General features: G+C 40.0%; 2 protein-coding genes across 10 annotated transcripts in view; one reads left to right on the forward strand and one right to left on the reverse strand.

The window, feature by feature from the left end:
• The first annotated feature begins 69 nt into the window (after positions 1-69).
• Positions 70-17,702, forward strand: ACD (ACD shelterin complex subunit and telomerase recruitment factor). Of its 9 annotated transcripts, none has more exons than XM_026719127.2 (14): positions 70-560; positions 1,616-1,751; positions 2,549-2,664; positions 3,882-3,972; positions 6,692-6,771; positions 7,787-7,831; positions 9,162-9,196; positions 9,605-9,783; positions 11,064-11,151; positions 12,247-12,318; positions 13,711-13,788; positions 14,036-14,823; positions 15,907-15,986; positions 16,214-17,702. In XM_026719127.2, exons 1-14 carry the CDS (start codon positions 529-531, stop codon positions 16,272-16,274), a joined length of 1,881 nt encoding a protein of 626 aa, XP_026574912.2. In that variant the 5' UTR covers positions 70-528; the 3' UTR covers positions 16,275-17,702. The 9 variants fall into 9 exon arrangements, with proteins under 9 accessions (XP_026574912.2, XP_087796731.1, XP_026574909.2 ...); XM_087940605.1 differs by having other exon boundaries at positions 13,714-13,788; XM_026719124.2 differs by having other exon boundaries at positions 70-217.
• Positions 16,589-20,251, reverse strand: part of CARMIL2 (capping protein regulator and myosin 1 linker 2) — a 76,003-nt gene continuing 72,340 nt past the window's right edge. The window contains exon 38 of the mRNA XM_087940795.1: positions 16,589-19,847. Within this exon, the coding sequence (XP_087796921.1) occupies positions 19,684-19,847 (164 nt within the window). The 3' untranslated portion in view covers positions 16,589-19,683. The remainder of the gene's footprint in view (positions 19,848-20,251) is intronic.

Below are 20,251 nucleotides of genomic sequence, written 5' to 3' on the forward strand. Positions count from 1 at the left end.
GCTGCGACCGCCTTTGCCTCGCCTTCTCCACCCGAGAGCGCCTGGCTTCATCGGGAGGAGGAGGAGCCCGGGCTTGTGACGCGGCAACGAGGCTTCGCAGTCGTAGCAAAGGGGACAGGGCGGCCTAGGGCAGCCTAAGCGCCGTCCGCATGGATCAGGGCCCGTCGCCGAATTGCTTGCGCCGACGGAAGTCTCCGCGACGCGCGCAGCCCGGCGGGTGAGCTTGCAAAACGGCGGAGAGGTTGCAAAAGAGCCGCTCCCCGTGGAAATTGCAGGTTTCCCAACTGTCCAGGATCCCACCGCCATTCCCGGGACTTCTGGGATCGGGGTGGGGCGAGGGGGGGGTCTTCCACGCTGCCCCCGTCTGTTGTCGCCTTTCGGTCTCCAAGCCTCGCCTTGGCGCGCCTGCCTGGCGTCGCTTTCGCTTTCGCTTTGTTGGGGTTGTTCCAAGTCCCTTGTAAGTCGATTCCGCCTGACTCTGCCCCGGGGTGGCCTCGGAGGATAGTTTGGCTGCCAGCCGTCTTTGCGATGCATCCGACAGACTTTGGTGGACCCCCGAGGTAAAAGATAGGAGACTGCGGTCTTGGGGGCGTTGCATATGATTGCACACCTTTAAACAGGAATGGTTTCAGCATCCGTGGATCGGTTTAGCGTGGTAACTTTTGGGGGGGACAAGCTTGCTTGGTTGCAAGTTTTATTAGGAAAAATACACGTCTTTTTGGTCAGTGTATTACTGGGTTTTTTATTGTGTGACCTCGGAAGGATGTCATAAGCATCGCTTTTGCTCCTTATTGTCACCAATGTCCCTACCGTCCCTGTCCTATTGTTTCTTTTTGTTTTTCTTACATATATCAATTTCATGTATCCATAACTATGTTTATACTTATACCTGTTATAAGCGATTGACAAATCAAATCAAATAAATAAAAAGCAAGATTCATCCATGTGGCCTATACCCTTGGGCACATCTCTACAAGCTTTCTACTCAGATCTTGGTTGAGTTCAAGCGTCTCCTTGCCTGGTTTGTAGGGCAAGCAAGAAATCTTGACACACACACCCTCCAGGTTGTCCATAGAGTGAAAAGAAGAACATCTCTAGGTAGCCAGATATTTGATTGAGTAGAATGGCAGGATTTAAATACTGCCCATCCTAGTTTATCATAGTTTATTAAATAACTAGATTCATACAGTAGAGTGGACTAAGTAGAGAACCAGATTGGAGAAGTATCAGGTTAGAAACTGGGAGGATGTGAATTCTAGTCCTGCTTCAGAATGGGGAGCTATCTGCGTTCCCTTAGGCCAGTCACTTTCTCGCAACCCTAGGAAGAAGGCAACAACTAAATACTTCCCCAAAAAATTTTGCCAAGAAAATGGTAGGAACTAGTCCTGGACATTGCCTGAAATAAAAGTTGACTTTTATTTCCCCAATTAATAATAAGAAACAATCATAGGTTTGCACCTCATTGTTAAGCCACGATTATTTTGGTTAGAGTGATCTATCATCGCTAGTACTGTGGTTTTCCCTATCCTCCTTTTCAGATGATGTTGAGTTGAATTGATGCTTCTCACCATTTTTACAGAAGCTTTTTGACTTTGCTTACATTTTTTCCCACCAGCTTAGACACTGAGTATAGTCTGGCCAGGAGCAATAGACCTAATTTATCGTATTTGGACCCTTGGATTGTGACTCTTCTGTTGGAGTACAAAGAATCCGTAATCAAAACAGATGGTCAGCTTGGACATGTTCTGAAGGTGGACTTTCAAACTTATTTATTTATGTTGTCTCCCTCAACTCTTAAGAATGCAGACCTGTCCTGCATATCCTTGGTTTGTTTTTACTTTGCAACAGACTAGACACAGTTCAGAGCAGTTATAGGCTTAACATTGGAATGTTGAGAGTGCCTTGCATGCAGCTACAAAAACTTGCATACCAAAGGTGTTTTTTAAATTTTAAATTAATTTTTTTTTTTAAAATTTTAAAATGATTGCTGTCATTGGCCTGGCTAATTGCAAAATACAGTATCTGTTTACCAAAGGAAATGGGTATCTTATTTCCTGCTGCTTCCTCAACAGCAGTGTTTTTAGAGCTGCCTGGGGAATTCTGGGAGTTGGTTCACACACCTTAAAGTTGCTGGAGTTGAAAAACATTGCTGTAGATATCCAGGGAACTCCATTCTAGCTTAGCACCATGTTCCTTCTGTGAAATAACAGCCATTTTCTAAACAAAACTCCAGATTGCATTGGGCTATCGCTTTCATCTTTTAATAATTATTATGGAGTCCCCATGAAGCATCCTGATTGTTAAAAGATTGCAAGACTGCTTTTTTTCCTTCTGTGCCAGGTTCCAGTTCTTCTTTTTCTGTTTTAAACTAAGACAGACCCAGGTGGAAGAACCCAATAGACAGCCAAAAGAACTATCTGCAGATATTGTAGTGTCTGTGATACCCATCTCTGCTTTACACTGATGGAAAATAATGGGCCTAAATCACAGAATAAACTCTGTTTCCAAATATGTTTGTCATGGAGTAATTTTTTTGCCTCTTCCCCAGGTTTTGAATGAGCCAAGGGTTTACGAAGATGCTGAGCAGGAACCAAAAACAATTCTACATATTGGAGATGGGCTTCACTATATTGAAGTGATGGTTGCAGGCAAAATGACAAAACAGTAAGTTTTACTTTGAATTTATTTTGGATCACTATTCAATATATAGATTTTTACGGAATCCAAAATTTATGTTTCTCTTCCATGAGCTCTATACAATTTTACAAGACCTCTGCATTACTATGAATAGAATTTATTGTGATTCATAATTTCATTTTATGATTTATGGTGTGCTGACCATGATCTTTGACATCTAGTGTATGCTTGCTTAGAGCTTAATAGAGATCTTCAAGCAATCAGAATTATGATGTATTCTTTCATTCACATTCTATTAAAATTCTAATCTGTATTTATAAATCCTTTATTTATTCATTTGTTTCCACTCCTTTATTCCTTTTATTCTCTTTCCTTTTTCGTTTACATGTTTACACTAAAATGTCTGATAAATATGTGTATACAGGTGGTCCTTGACTTATGACCACGGGTGAGCCCAAATTTTACGTTGCTAAACAAGACATTTGTTAAGCGAGTTTTGTCCCATTTTATGACCTTTTTTCCACACTTAAGTGAGTTACTGCAGTTGTTAAGTGAATCATGTCATTAAGTGAATCTGGCTTCCCTCATTGACTTTTGATCATGTTACCATGGAGATGCTGCAATGGTCACAAGTGTGAAAAACAGTCCTAAGTCATTTTTTTCAGTGCCGGTGTAACTTCAGCCAGTCCCTAAATTAATTGTCGTAAGTCAAGGATTACCTGTAATATATCATCTATAAGTATTCATTTAGAAATTTTGTGCTTCTGCAGAAATTATAATTGGAGATCAACCCTCCTCAGTTGGATTTTATCATTTGTCTGTAACAAAATATGAGGGATTATGCCAATCTGGTAGAGATTTGATAATTCCATATTCAAAATTTGTTACATCGTTATTTGAACTAGTATTTTGGGTTCTGGAATTAACAGTATATATTTTTAAAGTTGCCAACTTTTTACATGTGCTTTCAAAGTCATGTTTTCTTGGGAAAATCTATTGTACTAGATGGTCAAAACAATTTACAAGAGAACTATAATCCCTTTTTGTATGTGCTGGCATAGAAAGTTAGACTGTGAGAATAAATGTTGACTTTATTGATAAAAAGAGATTCCCAGCATTCTAAAGAAGCTTGTGGATCTTTTTAAATTTTGCAGATCAATATGGAAAAATATCACCCTTAGCTGTAAGAGACAGTGTGATGCTGTAAGATTTGCTGATACATTTCTTCCTGTTTATTTTCCCAGGTCTATGGCTCGGTCTGCATTGTCTGGAATTATTGGCCAGTTCATCGTCTTGCAGAATTATAGAGTCAATTTTAAAAGAGCAACTGAAATGGTAAGGCGCACTAAATGCTCTTGTTGTAGTGTTTTCTTTGGAGGAGCACATACTGATAATGCAGTTTGACCCTCCGAGGATATGACATGACATTTATTTATTTATTTAGAAAATTGATATTGCCGCCTACTCGCACATGGTGAATCAAGGCAAGTTTTCGGGACATAAAAGCACAATATAAAAGAAATAAAAATGATAAAAAAAAATAATAATAACACGTAGTAGATCAGAATTTATGTTGCCAAGTAAGTTGTTAAGTGAGCCGTGCCCAATTTTAAGATTTCTTTGCCACTGTTGTTAAGTGAATCATGAGTCATTAAGTGAATCCAACATCCTCCATTGACTTTACTTGTCAGAAGTTGGCTGGGCAGCTCCCATGTGGTGATAATGTGAATTCAAAGATGCTGTGTCTATTATAAATACAAGCCAATTGCCAAGCACCTGAATTTTGATCACGTAACTGTGGGAATGCTATTGTAACATGAGGACTGGTAATAAGTCACCTTTTTCAGAGCCATTGTAGTTTCAAACAGTCACTAATGAATTGGTTGTAAATTGAGGACTATTGTCCTCATTTAAATGCCTATATAGGAAACAGGATTTCAAGATGAGTTTACTGTAGCATATTGTAATTAAGGACGGATAATGGCTGAAATCATACAGTTTACTAACTCAAACTAGGTTTTTTTTTTTTTTTAATAAGCCACAGAGGTGTATAAAAAGTGTTAAAACACTTTTCCTGCACTGATAATACTTGGCATTGGAGTGGCATATAATTTAAATTTAAGAAGCATTCAATTGTAATGATTACTCTGCAGTTGTGTTGAATTTCAACTTCTCCCTTTCTATCATGGTACAAATTAAAATTCCCTATCAACTTTTGGGTGTCACTTCCAAAGGGGGAGCTTACTTGTTGGTTATCAGACTTTTAAAAAGAAAGAAAGAAAAAGGGTCAGACCTGAAGGAGTTTCATGAGGGGAAAATACAGGTTTGTTTGTTTATTAAATTTATATGCCACTTGATATTAGCTTGGTCCAAACCCTGTGGCCGTTTTTGCAAGCTCATTTTCTATCAATATTGAGGGCATTTTTATGATTCTCTGATTGTTGTGCCTTGTGTGTGTGTGTGTGTGTGTAAAACAATCCTTTATATGGACAGAAAGTTATCCTTTAAATGTATTCACACATTTATTTATATATTTATTTACAGCTGCCGTTTAGATTTATTCACATTTCAGATACGGTCACTAAGGGAGGCAATCGTTAAACGAGGACTCCCTGTATGAAAATTTTCTCCTGCCTACCGCAATATTTATATTTATTTGGTTGTTCGTTAGTTAAATTTATTTGCTGCCTATCTTACAGTGTGATGGGGATCGCCTGTAAAATGTTATTTATTTAGCATACGGCAAGCCTGTAAAATGTCTCCCATAAAGAAATGGATCTTTGACTAAATTATTTGAGGCTCCTTTTTTTTTTCTTGATTTCATTGGCAGTTTGCCCTATTTTTGAATCTTGACAGCTACTCCATGCCCTACAGCCATTCCTGCAAGTCGAGGGTCATTTTATTCTTCAATTAAAATGGATACAATAATTCATCTCCTGTGTTTGGCGTGAGGGGGAGAAATCCACCCTTTTGGACTTTACTCCCTCAAAGTAGGCCTATTGCCAGGCGGAATATATGTATCCTTAAACTTGCAATCTTTGGTCTCCGATGTTTAACCCATCAGTGGTTTTTCCTCCTGAAATGTAGCTTTTTGTGGCCTTTTTGAAGCCTCCCTGAGGGAGCCGGACGCCATTAAATCCCACTTAGCAGCCATAAAAAGCCCTGAAAATCTTCCTCCTTCAGGGAGGACAAGGCAGACCCACACAAAACCCCACTGCTGTTTTTCTTCCGGTGGGGTTTGTGTGAGTTTCGGAGGAGACCGTTTTTCCCTCCGAGGAAAACTTTGGATATTCAGGAAACCCTCTTAAGCCTTTCAGAAGCCACAACGAGCCTCATGGGGCCTAGTATTGTTTTATTTTTTTAGTGCCAGAGAGAGGAAGGGGCTTCATTGGGCAGGGGGAGCCCCTCAATGTGGGAAGGGGTTGCATCATTTGAGGGACGCTTTTCCAAGCATCCAAAAGGTCTCCGGTTGATTTTTTTTTTTTCTTGCTTCTTTCACTGATGGAAGGCAACGGAGAGAGAAGCCCCTTGCCTTTTGCAGCTTAGGTTCATTTTGGGAAATTTAAAGTATTTAATTTGGGCACCTTCCACTTCTTGAAGAATTCTTCCAGTTCTTCAGGTCTGACTCAGGAATTCTGAGAATTGAAGTCCAGAGATCCTCAAGTTGCCATAGTTTGCTTCTGCTTTAGGACCCTTATATCTTCATTTCTGTTTGAAAGGTCTCCTAATTGGATCCTTGCCCACCTCCTTGGGTAAAGCTAGTTTGGGCTGAGAAGCAGGGACTGGCCCAAAGTCACCCAGGTAGCTTTGTATCCAAGTGGGGATTTGAACTGGGGTCTCCCTGAGTTCAAATTCCACCCTTTTAACCATCAATATATCCTGGATTTGAATTCCACGCATCTGGTGGAGGGTACCTCCGCTGGAGAAGGAGAAGCCTTGCTTTGATGATTTTTAATCACAGGCCATGGTGCTGTCTCTCCATCATTGAGATCATGTTCAGTGTGAGATTTCTCCTTGAGCATCGTTCATTGTGCTTGTTTTTCACTCTTTTCAGGAAGATTGTCAATTTTATCTCACCCTTGAGTGTTTCCAAATCATGCCCATAAAGAGAGAGGGGAAGAATCTGCAAAACTGGTGAGACCCACAAGAACACTGATCTTAGTTGTGTAGTTGGGAAGATGGGGGCCTAAGCTATAACCCTTAAGATTGCAGAATTTTCTGCATCCCATCCAATAGGCATCCTATTTTAATCAGGGTTTGGAAATTTAACAGAATGTATTCTTTATAAACGCTTAACTGTACTTCAATAGCTGCTGTTGTCTGTTGTTGACTGTTCCAACTCTTGCTGTAGAGTTGAGTAGGTTTACAAATTTAAAAATAGTCAAGTTTTGGAAAGAGGAAGGATTAAACATTACAGCTGCACCTAACTGACCTTTTGATTTTCAAAAAGCTAAGTATGGTTAGACTTGATATTTGGATGAAAGATCACACACAGGTCCCAAGGCTGTTGATTAGAGGTTGGAAACATTCTGCCAGAAGACAGCACTTCTGTTTTCCACAACATAAATGTGTCCATAGTCACCAGCAACTGACTTGAACTTGAGAGGGAATTGACTATCATCTTTACCTAGGTATTAAAATGGAAGAATGAGGCCCCAAGAGAACTATTCTTTTTGTCATTCTCTGATTCAGTTGATCTTTATAGTGACACTGAACAACCTATTATCTGCTGGGTAGTAGTTTCAGAGATATTTCTTTACCAGATTCCTCAAAACAATGGTAGAGCTTTTGATGTACTTCTTTCACTGGAGAAGCTGGGATACATTCAGAGATACCTCATGTTGAAGTGGATAGCCCAGTCAAACATTGGCACAGGAAATGTTTTATGACATTTGGTATTATGCCATAAACTGGTTTATAATAATATTTCTGTTATAAAATGTTTAGAATAGAATAGAATTCTTTATTGGCCAAGTGTGATTGGAGACACAAGGAATTTGTCTTGGTGCAAACCAAATTGATGAGATGCTTGGGGTTCTACAGTGAAAGCTTCTGTTTCACTGACCTACTGATTGGATGTGGTTTTATTATATGAGTTTTTATACTGTGATTAAAAAAACTGAGGATGTTAAATGTCTTTTTTGTATAGCAATCAGGAGCTGTCAATCATACAAAAGATAAAGGACCTATGGCAGTAAGTATGTGGGCCAGCTGTTTGTTTCTGTTCTATGAGCGATCTTAAAACTAGCAGTTTGAAATTCAGATCTGTTCATAGCAACATTATAAAATCTTTCTATGTATCATCGAAAATTCCAGGTTCAACACACAATCCAAGGACTAACTTTTTATTGTATTTGACCTCATCATGCATTATGTGAATGGCAGCCTGCCTTCTCATGCTTGAAAAGCAGTAGGACCTTCTCTTATTGTGTATTAATAATGATTAATGGATAATTAATGAATAAGTCAATAATAAGCAGGATAGTCTTTGATTACAGATTTGTTAAACCACTTTCCATTTCCCCAAGAAATGCAACATTAGCTGACCCACTGAAAACTTTAATTCCGTTCTCATGACAAATTAGTAATACATCATGATCTAGCACTCATAATGGCTGTTTGTATTGCTGTTCTCATTTTGATTAAAAAGGAAGATACAGGATTTTTCCTTTTTTTCCATCTAGCACAATGTTCAAGTCAAAGTGTGGCTTAGTTCTAGGAAATACCTGGCTATAATTAGTAAATTGTGGGTTTTTTAAAAAATTGTTTTGATTGCAGTTTTAAAAAAATACAAATCTTATGTATATTTGTTGCAGCGTTTTGGCAATGACAAATACATATATCTTATATACCTTATTATATACACATCTACATTGGTTTTTATGGCATAACTTAGTGTAAAACCACAGCCAAATGTCATTTATTAGGTAAGAACTTTGTTTAAAAGTAGTTTAAAGTAGGCATATCCAAACTGCAGGCCACAGTCCATATGTGGCCCTGGACAGCTAGTAATGTTCCACAAGATACAACAAAAATATTTAAAAGTGAAGGCAGATGGTTATTTATGTACCTAAACTATATTATATATTTTATATGCAGCCCAAGACAATTCCTCTTCACTCAGTTTGGCCCACAAGCCAAAAGGTTGGCTGCCTATGGCTTAAAGCAAAGAACAAAATCAGCTAATTGATAGCTTGTGTTGGCAGTTGAAATGTACATTGATGTTCAGAATTGGTCCTCTTGACCTTGGTTCCTCCATGTCTCTCCTCCATTTAACCATTTTTATCTGTTTATCCTTATACGACGTGATGATGGATACTCATCCTGATGAGCTGCATTGAGGAGACAATAGAAACATGCCAAAAGTTATATTCTTGGAAGGTTGAGATTGGGGTAGAAGAAGCTTGGGAGAAAGCAAAAAATAACTCTGTACAGAGCATTTCAGGATGTAAATAAAAAAGGGAGAGGGCCTGAGAAGTTACCGTCATGCTTAACTCTTAATTCTGTTTGGTTGTGTATTTCAGAAAAGGTTTTGCCAGGGAGACATGGTTCAACTCAGGTATGCTAGATTAAATGTTGGCGGCCTTCTAAATGAAGTTTAGTGAAAAGTGGAGTCAGTTTTAAGTGGGTTCCTCTGATTTTCTGTCTTATATTTCATTGTGGAACAAATCTTATTTGAGTTTTATACTCCCCAGTAGAGAATTCATTCAGGCCACCTAAAGGCTAAACATTTATAACCCAAGTCCTTCCTAAGTTGTATTTTTTTTCATAACATAACTTTTTCACCTTGTGAGATAGATTCAAAAGATGTTTACCTTCAGGCCAGAATGATGCCAATGTATTTCTGAAAATGACAGTGGATTAAAAAAATTGCTAGTTCTACATCATTCAGTCTTAAAGCAAAATGTTATAGGGTATTGCTTGTAAGCCGGTTGTCTATTTACAATGTGCTTTTTTTAATATTCAGGACAAGAATCCCAGGCAGTTTCCCAAATATTGAAAGAAGTAAACCAGGATCCCCTGAACACTTTGAAACAAACTGCTAAGGATTGTCTCAACTTATTAGGCACCAGCAAACTGTTGGACTCTGAGCAACTGGCTGTGTATCCAGAAACTAAGTGGCAACTGGAACGGAAGCAAAATAAGGTTTGTATTTATTTTCTGTGCCCTGGTTATGACATTGCAATTGAAATTATAGGTGGAGGGGATGAAGGTAATTCGATAAATACCTCTGGTGAAGGAATAGATAATGGAAAATTAGGAAACATAAAAAAGGAAAACTGTTAGCATTTTTTATTCATTTATTCCTCACTACAGGAATTACTGTGGTCACATGATCAATATTTAAAGACTGGGCAACTGGCATGTACTTATGACAGTTGCAGTGGGTCAAGTGATCACCATTTGCAATCTTTCAAAGGGACTTCCGACAAGCAAAGTGTGATGGCACAAAGGCAACACAGTCACATAAGCAATAAGAGTCCCTTTATTATCTCTAACTTTGCCCCCAATGTCCAGGTTGCCTTCGGCTGGAGAGAAACTCTCCCAGGAACAGTTTTTAACTGTAGAAAATTCAGTCCAAAACAAGGTACATACAAACTGTAACTAAAAATCCAAACAAACCAAACTGAAGTAATTAGCTTGACAGGACAGGAGAAGGAATTTCAGACTTGAAAGCATGGCAAAACTCACACAGTTGGGAAGATGCCAGGAGCACAGATAAGCCATGACAAGACCAGATAAATTCACGATTTGCTCTTAACAACGTGCTGTGCACAGCTTCCTCTTTTATACACTGTGTTCCCAGCTGCAATTAATGAAGGGAATCGGGGCCCTTTCCTCCCCTGTAAGTCACGCAACTCACGTTGCTCCCTTCTCCATTCCTGTGTGCCCTAGGATGAAGAGGGGGTGGGCCTGGGTCTTCCTCCAAATTCCCTCTGCCTTGCTTTACCTCTCCCCTACTCTGCCCAGCAAGACTGTGCCCTTCCCGTTTTTTCCACAGCCAGCGGAGCCACACTCCCACTCCCTGTCAGCTGTTCGGCTTCCCCCTCCGATTCAGATTCCGACGGGCATGACACAAAGGCAATGGGGAGAGCTGGATTCTCCTAACAGCTGAGGGATTCGCTTAATGACCGTGGCCAAACAGGTCATAAAATCAGACACGTTTCATTTAACCACATCACTTTGCGATGGAAGCTCCAGTTGCAATGATGGTCTTAACTTGAGACTCCCTGAATTGAGGCTTTTGACTTCTCATACCAGTGGACTATTTTTTTTTTTAAGAACTATTTTTAGAGTTACTTGATTCCTAGGTTAGGAATGAAAGTGAGGGAAATTGGAAGAACTTGGCACTCGGCTGCGAAAGAGCAGCTGAGAATGCTTATATATTGTATAAAGCAGGAACAGATGAAAAGTTTTGATTTCAGATGCACGAAGATACCTTCACAGTTCCAGCTGAATACCTGGTGATCAGTGCAGAAAATGAGGCAGCCCTTTCCCAGTCCTACATATCAAGTGAGTGCCAGACTCAGGGGCCAGATTTATGAATGAAAATGGGTTGGCTTGGATGTTTCTTCTCTCTCTCTCTTCCCCCCCCTCCCCCAATAAAGCAGTGTTCCTGATTTCTAACTACAGGTAATCGTTGATTGATTGTTGAAAGTTAGAACAGCACTGCAGAAAATGACTTTACGACTGCTTTTTCACACTTGCGACCTTTGCAGCAGTCACTTGATCACGTGGTCAAAATTCAGATGCTTGGCAATTGGTTTGTACTTATGACTGTTGCTATGTCCCAAGGTTGCAGCCTTTTGACGAGCAAAATCAATGGGGAAATCAGATTCACTTAGCAACCTTGTTACTAATGTATCAACTGCAGTGATTCGTTTAACAAATGTGGCAAGATAAGGTCGTAAAATAGGGCAAAACTCACTTACCAAGTGTCTCACTTAACAACATTTTGGACTCAATTGTGGTCATAAGTCAAGGGCATTGTAGTTAAATGTGACAATCGTAATGGAGTTGTCAAGGAATGGCATAACTCTTACGTGAAATTGAAGCTGAAATTTTGCTTGTACCTGTGTTCTAGCTTATATAGGACGGGCAGACAAATGGGCCAGGTTTTAAGTTCACAAGATTTTTGTAGTTTTTATTGAGGCGCATCCTGCAATCTTATCGTCAAGAGATACATATATCTTACAGATTCAGTTACAGGACTATATCGTGGATAATTTTTCTTTTGAAAAAATCAAGAATAAAAAGTAAAGAGAATTGGAAAGCAATTCTCTTGGAAAGAGAATTGGAAAGCAGTGGCTACTAGCAATTTATGTAGCTTTCTTAAATCAATGTTGGGTATGGTTGTTATCGTAAATGTATAGGCTTACAACAAGACAGCAATTCCCATGCCACAGTTTGATAAGTTAAGCTATATTGCATTCCCTTAATTTGTTCCTGAAGAACCTGCAGAGTATGTCTCATTACCTACTTTGGATTCCAACATTGGCTGTTGCAAAGCCACAAATTAAGTCCTTAAGTTTACTGGTGTGGATTGATCTAAAATGATACCCTTTGGGAGGGAGTGGAAGCTGATAGTGAAGCTCTAATTTTTCTCAGATACCCCTCAAGCTCCTGAAGAAGGTGAAGATGGTCAAGAAGATGATCGTAGTACTGTATCCTTTTTCAGTGGTGAGTACCATTGGTTGTCTCTCGTGAACAAGCAGGTGAATGGTGCATTTTAAAGTTCCTTTTTAACAAAGGGGAATATTACCCCAAACATTCAGGAATCAACATTCAGAAAAGTTTCTAGCCAATGAATAATTTGTAATTATCATTACTGTTCGATGTACTTTTTAATTCGTATCTGTGCCAAGGAAAGTCATTCTGTTTCTGTTCTCATCATCTCTTTTTTTGCACTTTTATCTTGCTTTTTTCTGATCTTTCGGTTTTTTTCAATTCTTTTTTTTCTTATTCATTTAACTTTTGTTATTGATTTGTTTAATCCAGTGAAGAGAGATATTTATATCCCTTTACTGGAGTGTGTGTGTATGTGTGTGCATATACACACACGTACATACATACATACATAAATACATGTTCATTGGCATCCGTTCAAGATGATCTTTAGAACCAACAATAAAACACAGTCTTAAACTCTCACAGAGTCTGCACTATTGTATCTCCCAGGAAAAAAGTGATATGGATAGTTGCAAAATGGTATATATAGGCCACCTCCCTTAAATCTTTAGGGACGGAGTTGCTCAAATATTACATTTTGTCATGCCCGCACATACAGAATGTCACATGATTTCCACCTGCCTCTGTTTTTACCGTGTGTATCTTGTGTTTTTAGTTGCATTGTCCGCCAGGAGGCACCATTCAAGCAGGTTCACTCTCTCCTCTTCCAAAGGAAGTAGCGGTGGCCTAATGTAAAAACTTTGAATGACGGGGCCATGACATAAAGTAACACCTGCTTCCGTCTCTTTGGGACCCTAATGGGCAGCATAAAGTATAAAGTATAATTAAGAGATATAAAGAGTATAAGGAGACAGTATAATAAGTCAGTTTGGTCTAGCGATTAAGGCACCAAGCCAGAAACCAGGAGAGCGTGAGTTCTAGTCCCATCTTAGACGTCAAAGCCACTGGGTGACTTCGGGCCATTCAGTCTTCCTTAGCCCAACTATCTCCCAGGGCTGTTGTTATGGGGAAAATAGGGAGGAGGAAGGAGTGTTAAGAATTATCTTTAGCTGGATATCAAGTACATAAGAGCAACAATATTGGGCTTGTGAATCTGGATGTTTTAACAGACCAGCAACTCCACTTTCAACACCTAACACTGTTTATGAAGTCTGTTCAGAAGACTAAATCAAATTTTGAATGAACTTAGGTGAATTTACTCCCTATTTCTTGAGCTCTTCGTCCTGAACGCAGGTCCGTTTGTTTGACATACTGGGTCAGAATGGATTCCTATAATCTTTTGCGCTGTTCGAATATTGCTGCTCTTTTATGACTTACTCTAATCTACTCCGGCTTTTTAAGGAATGTTGAGAGGAAGATGTTAATTTGCTTTTCTTTATGCAGCAGATTCTGCAAGTTTGGATGGTTCTTTAGAAAATCCCTGGGATGCAGTTCCTGGAATAACCTTGAGCACCTCCAGTGGTGAGTGAAATCAAAAGCTACCTGTACTGGTTTCTGCATCCCCATTGAATCATGTAAAATCAAGTGTTTGATAGGGGTTATTGGCTCTTACTATTCATTTCAACACGCTACCCCTTTTCTAGCAGCATGCTAATACACGGCTCAAAAAAATAAACCACTCAGCCGTGACCTGGATGACTGAGAATATCTCCGTAGACTTAAAAACAGCTGAACTTTTTTTTCTTTTCTTTTTTTTGCACTTTGACAGATGCTTCTAGCACATCCCATGGCCTTCCTCAGGTGCAGCAAATGCTTTTCGCCAGCCCTGCTGAAGAAGCAAGGCCAGAATCCAACACGAGCACCTCACGTCTCCCGGAGCCTTGTGATGATACACCTCACCGTAGCTCTGAGCACGCTGAGCCGCCGAAGTTCCCGTCGCTGTTTCATTTTCAGAACAGTGAATCTCTCATCGAAACGGCCAAACAGAAACCCAGCTTGGTTGTGTCAACCACATCAGGCCAGGCCAGCGAACTTGCAGACAGCCTTCCTTGTGGCCAGCCATTAAATAAATCCTACCTTCCTTTTTCTCCTGTTCGTCATTCCAAAGAGGGCGACTTCTCCTTGGAGCCGGTGTCTGAAAATAGGAAGGATTGTCTATCCCTTGCCCATGGAGCTAAAGGGATGACAGCTAGGTGGAAATACTTTGAAACTGAGAAATACGTGTCAGCTCAAAGGAAACAGGTGCCAAATGAAGGAGAACCTTCTGCGACTTCTACTCCAACTTGTAGTAGTAACAACCTGGAAGCCGTAGGGCATTGCTCTACTGAGACCGTTACAAAAACTAATACTCCAAATAAGAGACGTGTAAATCAGTTCCTTCCCTTGAAATTTGAAAGCACCCCCAAGAAAAGGCGGCTGGGGGAGATTCAGGATGAGCGATCCTATGTATTTGCCTGTCGCAGTTGTAGAGAGAGATCTCTAGAAGAAAGAAGCGAGGAGGAACCAATAGGAAGGGTCACCAGGAGGAAATCAAAGCAAATTGGAGTTCAACAAAAGGTAAATCTCCCATCTGAGCAAAGGAAAATAATAATAAACCTCTCTATAGCTTTGTTTCGTGACCAGAGTCAGAGTGGAATTAGTGACTCTTTGCAAAGGGAATTCCTGTCTTTTCTCTCGGGCTTGTTTTGTAGTTAAGTTTTGGTTGCCAGTATAAATTTAATATTCAAATCAGTCAAACATCGCCGATGCAGGTAATCCTTGACTTTGCCATAATTGAGCCTGTCAAATGACTGACTAGATTTTATCACTTTTTCAAGGTGGGTCCTTCAGGTAAATTCATTGTGTACTAAGGAGGGATTTTTGCCAGGAATCGGAAATAAACCCTGGTTTTTCGGCAAAAACATCATAAACCGGAGTCCTGTGACCACAGACACCTGCAAACAGCCATAAATGCTGGCTGGTTGCCAAAAACCCAAAATAACTAGCAGGTAGTTGTCAGAACTTCAGAATAAGATTGTATGTACCTTTTGGGGGGGTGGGGGAATGTGTGTGTCATTAGTTCAAACAGTTACTATACCACTGTTGTGAGTTTAGGACGATCTGTAATTCTATCTAGTGAGAAACCATAAAGTGGCAACATTTAACATGAGGTTTTCCCATTTGTGGAACTTAGGACCACAATTGAGCCCAGAGTTTATGGCTGAGACATTCGTTAAGTGAATCACTGCAATTGTTAAGTGAATCCAGCTTCCCCGTTGACTTGGCTTGTCAGAAGCTTGCAAAAGGGGATCGCCTGACCCCGGGACATTGCAGCCGTCATAAATAGGAGCCAGTTGCCAAGCGTCCGAATTTTGATGGGGATGCTGCAATGGTCATAAGTGTGAAAAATGGTTGTCCCTTTTTTTCCCAGTGCTGTTGTAATGATGAACGGTCACTAAATGAGCTGTTGTAAGTCAAGGACTGCTTGTAATTTGGGTGGCACTTAAAGCCCAGCAACCATATTGTTGATTTCTCACTAAACACCTTCTCTCATCCTCAAAGTGTTCCAAAATAGCAATTTCAATATGAGCAGAATTTTAAAAAACAAGGATTCACTTTGCTTTTCTCTCTCTCTCTCTTTTCTCTCTCTTTCGCTCTTAGGAGAATGGGGAAGGAAACGGTGTTCATCTTAAACGCAACGCACCCACACCAGACCTCCGCTCTCAAGTGCAGTCTGTAAGGTTAGTCTCTTTCTTGGCTAGTCACACGTATCATGGGGGAAGGGTCTACGTTATATGTGCTGGGCCAGAACAACCATATATTAATGGAGAACAATTTGTGCAGCGACTGCCGCTTTCCTTGAAATCTTGCTAATAACCCCATATTTTGGCTCCCAAGACCCAGCACATTTGAATATTTGCTTACCTTCAGGTCTGATGCTTTCATGTTTCTTCTTTTTGATCTCTAGGATCTCAAGAGCATTACTGGGATGGGCACGCTGGGTTTTCACCAAGGCAGAGAAGCAATAAACTTAGCAAAGATTCTATGATCTCAGGTTGAATTACACTTTTGTTCTGGTTCAGCTGTTTGGTTTTTTAATTCTGTTCTTCTGAAGATAGAAGTTGTTTCAATTTCACATACAGGAAAAAAAAAAGGAAGGCATCACCTTTTCATCTAAGGTGGTTTGGATGCCTCGAGCAAAGATGGCTTTGATTTTTGATAACCAAGACGTGCCACCTGCTTCTTTTAAGGATGGCAGAATGACAATGCCATAAGACATAATGCGACTATTTACATACACTATAAGTGGGACTCAGCTGTAAATGCAAAGTGGTTTGTATGTTTTTGCTTTGTAACTTGTTAAAACAAACTGGCAACCGTTACAGCTTGTCTTGTATGTCACAAAGATAAAGAGTTGTTTTTAAGTATGGGGAAGCTGGGTTTTTTTTTTTTTACAGTTGATTGTAAATACAATGCAAAGAAATTTAGTCTTTAAAAGTTGACCTATGGAAAGCACAGTTCCTAAAACTAGTGAGCCCTGGCATGCAAAACCTGTAATTTTGTCTGTGATAAGGGATTTGCAGGTATTTTAAGGAGCATGTCCATTTTTGAAGTTAGAGAGGATCTGTAGCCTGCGTGCCGTAGAGCTGGTCCAGGAATTGTTCAAATTATTGTATTCATTTTGCTCCCTTTAAGAGACTTACACTTTAGACAGAGAAGTATATTCTCTGTCTAAATTTGACATGTTACACAATTTTCTTGTGCCTTAGAATTCCAAGAGTTTGTAGAGAGTAAATCCATAAAACAGTAGCATGTAGCTAGGACCACATAGTGGTTTTTAATGCAGTTAAGAATACATTTCATTTCATTTATGGGTACAATTCCAGTCTGGTTTGTTGCAGTGAGAGTGAGATGTCAGTAGTAAGCCTGCAACACATGAAGACAAATACCAACTCTGATGTTATTCTCCGGTGACAGAATTTATATCTTTTTTGCTTCTAAAGTGGCAAGTTACAGGTTATGTCTGATACTCATGAATCTGTTTTATCTCTTTGAGAACATTACAAAATGGATGTAATTGCTTCTTGTAGCTTTCATAGTTTAGAATTGTATAAATAAAAAGTTTCCTTGTCTGTTCTCAGTTTTCTACCATTAGATAACTATGCAGGAAAGCAATGCTAATTTTGTAGAGCATTTCAGGAGACAGATATATTAGGACAGTTACGTGTCATTAAGGTAACTTGAGTGTGGCATTGAGAAAGACCATATGGAAGACGGTAAAACGTTCATTACTCTAATAGAAATACATCTAGTGAAATGCTACACAAATTAAACATTACTTGTTTTAAGTGATGGTTTCTACAGCAGTATATATTTCTAAAAAAAAAAAAAAATGCCATAAAGGTAATAAACAATTGTATGCCAACATCAGTGTGAATTAAAATGCTTATTTTTAATTATTTTTGTCATCTCCTCCTTTCATTTAATTACAAAATACTTCATATAGCTTACATGCTTGATAAAATGTTTTGAAAATTAAAACAAATTAGGAAAAATACAACAGCACAGCTCTCGATAAAAAATATACCTTGTGTGCCAATTTTCCAAATCCGAGCACAGTCACTCAAACATAGTTTGAAAGTTAAAATAACATTCTGTGATTCTTTGCTTTAAAATAAGGACCTTAATGTAAATAAGTTGGCTATTTGTGCTAGAATATTTTTAAAAGATGCATGCAATAATCATCTGGTAATAGATGGCAGATACCCAAGTACAGTTACAAGGAGCTCAACTCCTACTGAGCATCTCTTGCGGTTGAGGATGATTGGTAATTGAGCCATTATGCCAAAACGTTATCTGTGTTGAAACAGGTTCGTGTGTATGTGGCGTTACACTAGTAGACACTGTTGTGAGAACTCTGCACCTGCATATATCCTCCATTATCTTAACTGTGGTGTGGTTCATAATTCTTCCTTGTTCTCTCAATCCAAATGCACCGATAGCCGGAAGCAAAAGCCTTTTCCGTCTTCCTCAAAGGATGCCTTCAGATGATGGGATCCTGAACTTTCCACATTTGGCTGGGAACCTCTCAGCTGAAAGCTGTATAACTTTTCCAATCCTCTGGGGAATATAACACAGATTAGCAGAGCACCACATATTTTTTTCTTCCAGTGTCTGAAAAAAAGGCTAGTGGTGAAAGTACCGAATACTCTACGAAACAGCTGCATTTTTTTTCATAGTATGTAACTATATTTAACACAGTGTTTAGTTGCAGGCTATCAGTGTGGAGAAATATGTACGTACCCTTTCGTCTATGTGCTAGTGCGTCGGATGTAAGGAGCTGTAATAAGTTAAGCAATTCATATTGTAAAAACTATTTCCTAGAGCCTCCTTGAAAGCCAATGGATTAGAGTAAAGGTGTGTTTCCTATAAGAAGGCTGCACATCCTGGTTCGTGAGACAAGGCTACGGGGTTAAGCATCTTCACAATGAGTTTGAACAGAAACACCAAGCTTGGTGTGTTGCCCTCACATCTTCCCATGATAGATGTGAAGTCTTCTCCGTTCCTTCCGTTTTCTCTGCCACAGCAAAGCACTGCTGAATCTTGTAGCAATGTTAAATGAAGCTGAGAGGAGAGGCCTAATAACATAGAATAAATGAGATGGGAACAATTGCAATTTCCAAGATTTAATTGCAGACAGGAGGAACTACAACCTGATTTGGGTTAAACGTGGCTGAAAGCTGCTATAATGCACATCGTTCCTCCTACCTTGTTCACGCCAAGCCTCTCATCGGTGCCAGCAGATATTGGTTCTAGCATGAGAGTTTCGTTCCTAGACTGCAAACGGATGTGGACATAAGGAAATAAGACCTTAAGGGCAAATGGGGTATAGGATGGTAGCGGAGTAAGTTTGTTACGAGAGACATGTACCTGGATTAACCGAGTGCCTGCTTTTAACTCCCCTACAAACCACAAACTAGCCTACTCTCAAACTTCCAAAACATACAATGCAAGGCAAGCAAGTTTAGTGTATGTAAAACAACCCCCATCCCGCCTGCTGGTGGTTCTGAGTTTCTGGCACTATAACATTTGTCACATCTGGTACCAACTGTACAACGTCTGCTGGAAAAGGCCAGTTTCCGGCAGACTGGAGATTTTGGCTTTCCTCACACAAACCATTAGAATACTGGGCACTTTGATGAGCGTGTACAAGGATGAAAGATGAAACGAGGCGATCCAGAAAAGACGTGCAGGAGATTAAGATGCCACTATCCATCACTGGAAATCCCAGTTCTTCCAGCCAAGGAGCTATGGGAGGGCAGGTCCCTTGCTCATCCTTGTACCAAAGAACTCTTCGCACCCTCACCGCTGGCTGTTGCTTCAAACCGTAAGCCTTCCCTCTGTCCTTCAACGGAGCGGCCATCATGCAGAAATCATTCAATGCTCATGTATTGGAGACTTGGAGAGGGGCACAGCAGTTCTTTGGTCTAGCGCTGTATTTTGTGCATTCTTTAGAGTTTGTTCTGTAGCCTGGGGCAACTCTTCTTCTGTTTCTGCTCTTGAGTCGGAGGCAACCACATTCTGTTCTTGCGGGGGAGGGCCTAGAAAAAAGTTCCCACAAATGGTCATCACAACTGGATTGATTGACAACAGCCCAATTCCCGGAAGCAAGGGGACCCCAAGAAATCAGGACTGAGAGAACCTCTAGTCCGAGGGTCTTCAAACTTGGCAAGTTTAGGACTTGTGGACTTCAACTCCCTGAATTCCTGAGCTAACATGACTGGAGGAGGAATTCTGGGAGTTGAAGTCCACGAGTCTTAAAGACCCCCCCTGCTCTAGTCCCTCATGTAAAAGATGCTTTAATGCTCGTCAAACGACATAGGCACTAAATGAAGGTTGGCTGAGCATTTTATGTGATTCTTCTAAGCTTTGATTGTGAGCCACGGTTTGCGCAGTGGTTAGAGTGCAGTACTGCAGGCTACTTCTGTTACCTGCTGGCTGCCTG

Source organism: Pseudonaja textilis, chromosome 11, assembly GCF_049901715.1.
Source record: "Pseudonaja textilis isolate UNSWEBS1 chromosome 11, rPseTex1.2, whole genome shotgun sequence".
Lineage (NCBI taxonomy): Eukaryota > Metazoa > Chordata > Lepidosauria > Squamata > Elapidae > Pseudonaja > Pseudonaja textilis.

Bases quoted from the DNA above. Each gene is read 5' to 3' on its own strand.
- ACD (XM_026719124.2), top strand. From the start codon at position 150: ATGGATCAGGGCCCGTCGCCGAATTGCTTGCGCCGACGGAAGTCTCCG. The intron at 12,319-13,710 runs GTGAGTACCATT...TTCTTTATGCAG, and splicing joins TACTGTATCCTTTTTCAGTG to CAGATTCTGCAAGTTTGGAT. The intron at 14,824-15,906 runs GTAAATCTCCCA...TTTCGCTCTTAG, and splicing joins AAATTGGAGTTCAACAAAAG to GAGAATGGGGAAGGAAACGG.